The sequence below is a fragment of the Osmerus mordax genome, chromosome 16, assembly GCF_038355195.1.
Source record: "Osmerus mordax isolate fOsmMor3 chromosome 16, fOsmMor3.pri, whole genome shotgun sequence".
NCBI lineage: Eukaryota > Metazoa > Chordata > Actinopteri > Osmeriformes > Osmeridae > Osmerus > Osmerus mordax.
In genome coordinates, this window is record NC_090065.1 from 13,891,310 (window position 1) to 13,899,219 (window position 7,910).

At 42.5% G+C, this 7,910-nt stretch overlaps 1 protein-coding gene across 1 annotated transcript; it reads left to right on the plus strand.

Moving 5' to 3' along the window:
- The first annotated feature begins 920 nt into the window (after positions 1 to 920).
- Positions 921 to 3,056, plus strand: snai2 (snail family zinc finger 2). The gene is made up of 3 exons (XM_067253496.1): positions 921 to 1,087; positions 1,299 to 1,820; positions 2,221 to 3,056. Exons 1-3 carry the CDS (start codon positions 1,009 to 1,011, stop codon positions 2,400 to 2,402), a joined length of 783 nt encoding a protein of 260 aa, XP_067109597.1. The 5' UTR covers positions 921 to 1,008; the 3' UTR covers positions 2,403 to 3,056.
- Positions 3,057 to 7,910: the final 4,854 nt, after the last annotated feature.

A 7,910-nucleotide genomic window follows, 5' to 3' on the forward strand; every position in this document is an offset into this window, starting at 1 on the left:
GCTTGGGGGCCTACTTTCATAACTGCCAATTTATGCTGGCTTTGTTTTCCATTGTCTCAGTTATGTTGGACACCATCCACCCCTCCCATCCATGGGTAAGTTAAACGAACACAAGGGGGCGTAGACTGCTAAGTTTCCCCTTCCCCAACAAACTCAGCCAAGGTAGATGTGATTAAACTGCTGAGATTGACCTTGAGAGCCAACTATAGTTAGATTTATGTTCAAAGGAAGAAAACTTTATTCAATTATTGGCAACGGAAATGTATGATTTCCTGCATCCACTCATGTCAGGAAATATGTCACTGGATAGACTAAGGGTATTTCAATGTGGACCGACTGGTCCTCCTTGACTTGTGCTCTATTATTGGTTCGAAAAAAAGAGGAAGACTGTGGATTGTTAAATAGGCCTAACAAATCAAGGTTAATTATCAGTGCAGTGCTCAGTTACATAAGTAGCAATGGAGCTGTTAAGAGCAATAAATGAGACGTATGTCATGTAATTGTTCTTTACATACTTGTTGGCTGTTATCACCATTTTCATTTTCTTCCGCCTCCAGAGCTATGCAACACATCGGTCATTAGCAACAACCTGCACATTCCAGTGATTGCAAAGTCTACCTACTGCGTACCAAGATCATTATCTTCCTGCAAGCCCATGCACCACAACTACTCCAACAGCCCCCAGTTCTCTCCAACACCTGTCTAGTTAGAAGGGCTAGAAGAGGTGGTTTTAACCCCGCCCACCTGGGACTGCGTGTTAAAACCCCGTTTTAATTGGATTGAGGACCCCATGTATGAATGTGTGACTCCTCCCATGCACCTGATGGGGAGTATTTACTGCTCCTTACTGCTGTCTGTCCACTGTACTGTTACAACAGCGCTTCACTACACGATGACACTTTGGACTATGCAATAAGGGATTCCCGTCCATACAGTGTTTTGAACCGTCCAGAGGGGACCGTTATATTTACCAGAGGTCTAGAAAAGCTTTCCATTTCCTTTTCCAAGATGCCACGTTCCTTTCTGGTCAAGAAACATATTAATTCCGCTAAGAAGCCAAATTATAGTGAGCTGGAAAGTCCCGCAGGTAAAGAAACACAAAGTTTTCAAAGTGTATGAGTGTAGCCACACTTTTATACTGCTAAACTGTATAACGTTCCTAAACTAACTAATGCAAAATACCAATGTCTGTTTCAAGTACGCGTTCTTTGATTGCCTCACTTGTTTTCAATACTTTCAGCAGGTGTTTAATGCTTACTTCCGAGAAAGGATCAAATGTATTTTATCTTATTTTTCAGTATTAATTTCGCCGTATCTCTACAAGGGCCTTCCATTGCCTGTCATCCCTCAAACGGAGATCCTTAGTTCGGTGGCATACAACCCTATAACGGTTTGGACTACCAGCAACTTGCCGCTCTCCCCGCTTCCAAGTGACTTATCTCCAATCTCTGGATACCCCTCGTCCCTCTCCGACACCTCATCTAAAGACCACAGTGGGTCAGAAAGTCCAAGAAGTGACGAAGATGAACGTATGCTCACAAAGTTCTCAGACCCTCACGGAGTTGACTCTGAAAAATTCCAATGTAGTTTGTGTAGCAAGTCCTACTCCACTTACTCTGGACTGCTAAAACACAAGCAGCTGCACTGCGACGCCCAAACGAGGAAATCGTTCAGCTGCAAATACTGCGAAAAGGAGTACGTTAGTCTGGGAGCCCTTAAAATGCATATTAGAACTCACACTCTGCCGTGCGTCTGTAAAATATGCGGCAAAGCCTTTTCCAGACCATGGTTACTTCAAGGACACATCAGAACACATACCGGTAAGTGTCTGCACACATTTGTAGAAACAAGGAACATGTCTGTCTGTTTGGTATAGTTTTAATTTGCGGTGGTAGGTTGCAAGCCTATTCAGATGATGATCTTTGATACAAGTTTATTTTGTTGGGGCCCATACTACCACAGGCTGAGGTAGCTTGTCAGAACAAGCAGTACCATGAACTGATAAAAAACACTGGTACCCATGCCTCCCAATAGGACTTCAAACATTTTCACAACCGCAGCTGTCTTTTACCTGACACATCATTCTTGTTTCCAAGTGTTTCTACCTTGAGCTTTATCATCAGCTGAGGGTGGACTCTTTAGGTCTGACAGTTAAACAGATAGTAAGTTGGTGTGATCTATTTCTGATTGCTAACACATTTCTTTTCTCCTATCCTACAGGTGAAAAGCCCTTTTCCTGCCCACATTGCAACAGGGCTTTTGCAGACCGGTCTAACCTCAGGGCTCACCTACAAACCCATTCGGATGTGAAAAAATACCAATGCAAGAACTGCTCCAAAACTTTCTCCAGAATGTCTCTTCTGCACAAGCATGAGGAATCTGGTTGTTGTGTAGCACGTTGAACTGGGATACTTTGCCTTCAGAGCCCTCTGTTATTTTCCAGTCTTCACAAACTGTCCGCTGGGAAAAAATTGGCTTTTTTCCTCCAAATATGCAGAGTCACCTTTGACATGACAATCCATTTCATTTCAGTATAAAAAAATTCTACGGAATGCTTTTTATTTCAAGCAGTATTTTCGCCATTTCACCACTGACAGTGTTGAACCTTGCCATAACATATAACCATCTGTCAGCGCTCTTCGTGCTCTCTTGACATGTCCAGAGATATATGTCTTTGATACAAATCTCACAGGGGATGTGTTTTAGGTTAAACCTGAATATTTTTCTTTTGATATGATACTGTATATTGTAACACATGACAGCAGCAGTGCACTGTCTGTGGAATATTTGAAGCCATCGCTACATGGAGAACAAGTGCAAAGACTTTTGAGGGTGAAAGTGTTTCAAACTTACACAATCATGACACAGTAACTACTTGCCAGCACTCAGTTTAGCAATACATTTTCAAGTGCCTCTATTTTGTCTGGCATTTATGTATTTTAAAAAAAGGTTAGCATTTATATTTTTATATATTTGAATGTAAGTGTGACTGAAATGATTGTATTTTGACAGTGCAAACTGTGATTGAATGATTTTTATATTTTAAGATACTTTAAAAAATAAAAATTAAAAGACTTTTAGAAAATGTTTTTCTATTTGGCAGCACAAACTATTACAGCAGCAATAAATATATACTCATGTTTATACTGCAATCATATAAGCAAGTATTTGGATATCTATCAGCTTTTGTTGATTTAGACATAGCTTAAGGACATTGCTTTTGTGAAATGTATAACAAGGCAAAAGTCAGAGTGTAAAAGATGACTCAGCCCAGACTCAAGGCTGAACCTGTTCTCTGTGAACCTGTCCAGACATCAAACAGGCTTTACATTTAACACATGCCAGCTATATTGATCTGCACTCACTTGTTATAGTCTTTTGAGGACCCAGGGATCTTTATTTGCTTAACTGAGTGTCTTTAAAGCACAAGAGCGTATTATTTTCCAGTGAATAGCTGCCATCACCCTAAACAGTAAATTAACTAAATCTTTAAGGTGCCTTTTTAAATAATGAAATAATTCTTCCTGTAACATGCCTGCTAAGTGAGGTAAAGTGAAGTCTACTCAACTGCATACAAAACTGTCTCTGGCAGAAGAATTGTTCTCCAAAATGTTTTTATGAAACCCCAAGATTTGCATTGCTTTGACAACCTCCAATAATTCTGGGATCTGTTCCGCCACGGATAAATCGACGACCCAAGGTTACATTTAGTTGTATTTTACACTGTGCTGTCAACTTATGTTGAACGACACAAAGTGTAATATCTGAAAGGGTAGATTGGTAGTCGAACAGTGTTTGAGACTTTGACACCATGGTCAAAAGCTGCTGATCTATGGGAGATGATTTGACAAATAGACATTTGTTGTCTGGTGAGCTGAACTTCCCCATAGGTCAATATCAAATCAGATTAGTCATCATCAAGCTAGTCCAGGTGCTCTCCCCTGTTGCTCTGATTAGACCAGGTGGCTCGTGGCGCTCTGGACTGACTGTGTGGGAGAGAGGCAGGTGCAGACGCTGACACACATAGAGACCACAGCTAGGATTCCACAGGACAGTCCAACTGGGGCATGATTAATGGGGAAACATTACAAGCATACAGTGCACTATAACCTACACTGTTGGACCTTTACAACACTAAGGAAAAAAGTGTTTCTTCAAATGACCGTGTTGTTAGCACAAATGCCACACGAAGTGTCAATACTAATACCCTATACCATATGCTTGTGTCACATACGATATGTAAATGTGTAAATGTGCATAGGAACGGTTGCCGTCTTCTTTGACTTTTTGTGATATCTCTGAATACACCAATTAACTGCTTGGCTGATTGCTCAGATAGTAGCAGGACACACAGCGCTTCTCATTCCTCCATGAATATTTGATGTAGCAGTGTAGGGGGAGGAGACGGGGTGGAGACCAAGCAATGGCTCATTTGTTCTCAGCATATGGCTATTATGGAATGTGTGAGATCCAATATTTGTTGGGGGTGGCAACTGTTAATAGGCCTCCTGTTGTGTATACAGTAATTATAGCAGACCTGAAACACACAGCAGTAGGCCCTGTTTACCAGGAAAGAGATGGATGTCAGAAATATTTGTTGCCTCAGGTTACTTCTCCCCTTCATGATGTGAAGCACCATAGGACATTGTAGCACTCCTCCATGGCTTGTGTAGCTACTTTTTGCTCTCTGAATGTCTTTTCTCCATAACAATGTTTTAGACTTACAGCGCTGGAAAACATGTAGAGACCATAGCACCTTTTTCTTTCCAAAAAAAAAAAGTTGAGAAGGACAATTTTGAGTGAGGAGCAGAAGGCCACTGCAAATTTGACCCTTCTGTTTCTTACTCAAAATTGTCCTCTCAACCTTTTTAAAAATGAAAGAAAAAGGTGCAGTGGTCTTTACATTTTTTCCAGAGCTGTATATAGTAGTCACAGCAACAACATTGCATCATGAATGGTATACAGTAAAAGCAACATGTACCATTGTAATTCTTACTCCACTCAATAAACGGTGGTGACACACAGAGAGGCCTGCGATAGCTGGATGAAGACGGAGGCTGATTTGGAAACCTGCTGACTTGGTGGTGAATGGGGAGTGTGATTCCTTTATGACCGTCAAGTGGAACAAATAAAGTTAGCGGTGTCCTGTGAGGGCTGATTGTCCTGGGCATAGCGTGATCCACCGGCTCCTCTCCAGCACTGGCCCCGCAGAATGGGGCTGATTGTATATTCTCACTCAGCTACTTGAACAGCCTGGAGGAGCAAGTCTGTTTATGGAACTCCAGCGTCTTGTTAGAAAGGATTCTGTTTCATTTTCACTGTCTCCCCAAATTACAGATTTTTTTTGCATTGCTGTCTAGAAGGATGCATATTTGCCTTACTTAAATTACATAAACCATACAGTTCAGGATTGGTTGATAATTGACTATGGAGTTGTGAGTAGACTGTTTTGAAGAATGTGGCATACTAAGCAGTTGTTGTGAGTTTGGGTGACTTGAAGACAACTACAAATACATTAGTAAACAGAAAAAGAGTACTAAGTCAGTTTTGTTTTTCATGTGTCAGAATGTTAGGCTGATAAATAAATAACTTGGCTTTGATTGAAGAGTCAACAAAACTGATTTGAGGACTGCAATCTTATCAGTTCCTGGAGTAGGGTTGTCCCCATATCTTTGTAAGGGATTGTTAGGTCCACATGTCCACATCAGAGGCTGGGGAGACAAGACTGAGACAAGCAAGACTGTGTTGTCATAATCAATAGTACTTTGGTATTTTCAAGTCGCTGTCTTGTCGAGCATAGGTCAGCTGTCAAAAGAACCTGTGATCGTACTTGATTGTATTTCCTACTCTGTGTGCAACTCAGAAACTCATGACTGCTGCAATTAGGGAACAACATGACCCTTTGTCACCACACATCCTTAAGCAGAACAGTCATGCCCTTAGCAACACTTGCTCCTTGATGTATTGATATTATGGTTTGTCAGTACAACTGTATGGAAGGCTAATTACTGTGTCGAGGATTCCTTCATCTATCGGCTAGCTTGCTCTGGCATTGAAGTGCATGACAGGACTGCATGATTGTCGAGATGATTGTTGACTGGTCAGATCAAGATGGTCGCTCGTTACTTTGACCCATTCTGTTATACTGTTAGTCAAGTCAACTGTCATGGGATCATTTGATCTGCATGGAATAAACAAAGCATATCTGGTGTTATTGTCTGTGTGTGTGCTTCAAATCTGACCTCTCTTTAACCTTCTCTTCTTAGGCCTATTAGGGCTTTATGGAGAGTCTGCTTGACATCAATGACTGCTCTACACTAAGCAAAGGGCTCTGGTCTATCATGTGATAGTTACAACCTGAATCGCATGCTACTTAACCAATTAGAGTGAACATCATCTGAATGACAAGCTGTCCTAGAATACCAGCCCTTCCTTTAATATAATATTCACTCCCTACAAAGGCCCAGGAACCCTGATTAGCATGGATGTGTTCCATGGATTCAGGTTTACTTAACGTCATCTGGGCTCAAAGGAATTTGTCTTTTGGGCTCTGTGAAAGTGATCAGTAGGCTTGTGCTGTTTGAATGGAGACAATGGCTACAAGCTGTCCCTCACGTCCTCACATGTGGCGAAGCAGTACATTGCTATGTCTACCAGGGAGCACATTTCAAATGGGAAGTCCACCAAATGTTTGGCTTCACAGATGCATCTGTCCAAAAGAAACAAATGAAACAAACTGTAAAATGCGAGCTGTTCTTTTGGTGTTCTGTAGGCTACCCCTCTCCACATTTAACAAACCACCCATTGTATCCATTATCGATTATTTGGAGCACTGATTCATCTTAGTGCCGGTGTTTGGGGCGGTTGGGTCTGGCCCTTGTTATGTAGGTTGGTAGGTATTGCAGATAGCATATGAGTGTGTGAGAGCCTCCCCAGGGAGGCCGACAGACCTAGCCAGTGACCTAATTATGATGAATCAGGGCTGGGGAGAGATGTCTGGCCACAAGCCGCTAGTAAGTGGTGCTCAAGCTCCCCTCCTCAGCAACGACACAAACGAACACTAACAGCCGAAAACACCGTGCTGATGCGCTCAGACATGTGCTAATGCTACCGTTACCATTCCAGTAGCAGTGGTGAATCCCAAACCTTCCCAAACACCGCATCTGGATGGAGAAGGATTGATAATAGCTGGAGCGAAACCCTGAATAATGATCAAATGCTTCCATAGCCACAAGGCTTGCCAAGAGAACTTTTTCAAGCGAAAGGAAGTAACTGGATCAAACCACTGTGGAGGTCCCCTGGGAACAGACCGATCCCTGGTGAGTCCCAGGTACTGACATCAAAGAGCAGCTGTTCTGGGACACACATATTGCAGCGTGACCTCTCCTAAGTTAACGGGTAAATAGTGAAACAGAACACTGCAGGGGCTTGAGAATCACCAGCTCTGTTTTCCAGCGGAATATGAAGGCCTCAGGATTGGCAGCAGGTGCCATCTTGCTTAAACAACACGAAGGCGTGACGCAGCTACCAACTAATTAAAAAAGCCTCACATACATTTTGTTTGTAAGTGATCGAGGAAGCAAGCGGTTCTATGACACCATGGAAACACACTCTTATGTCCCAAACTGAACCCCTAAAAAATCCAAACTGAACGTCAATCCCGATTCCAATCCATGCTGACTTGCTGATGTAGTCCAGCAGGGATGACACCTGTGGCCTTCTGCTGCTTCAGAACATGCCTTGGATCCCCCCTCTCTCTGTTGACTGGTTATCTGATCATCAGCATGGGGAAAAGGTGAGCATGGAGCGCAAACAAAAGACGCTTGAATAAACTAGCTCCCGGCCACATTATACAGAGTCTGGGCATTGTGCTTGGCAGACAAGCCTAGACAGGAGACAGACCTCCAGAG

Excerpts from the sequence above, each read along its gene's own strand:
- snai2 (XM_067253496.1), top strand. The coding sequence starts at position 1,009 with ATGCCACGTTCCTTTCTGGTCAAGAAACATATTAATTCCGCTAAGAAG. Across the intron at positions 1,088-1,298 it reads TGAGCTGGAAAGTCCCGCAG|TATTAATTTCGCCGTATCTC; the intron begins GTAAAGAAACAC and ends CTTATTTTTCAG. Across the intron at positions 1,821-2,220 it reads ACACATCAGAACACATACCG|GTGAAAAGCCCTTTTCCTGC; the intron begins GTAAGTGTCTGC and ends CCTATCCTACAG.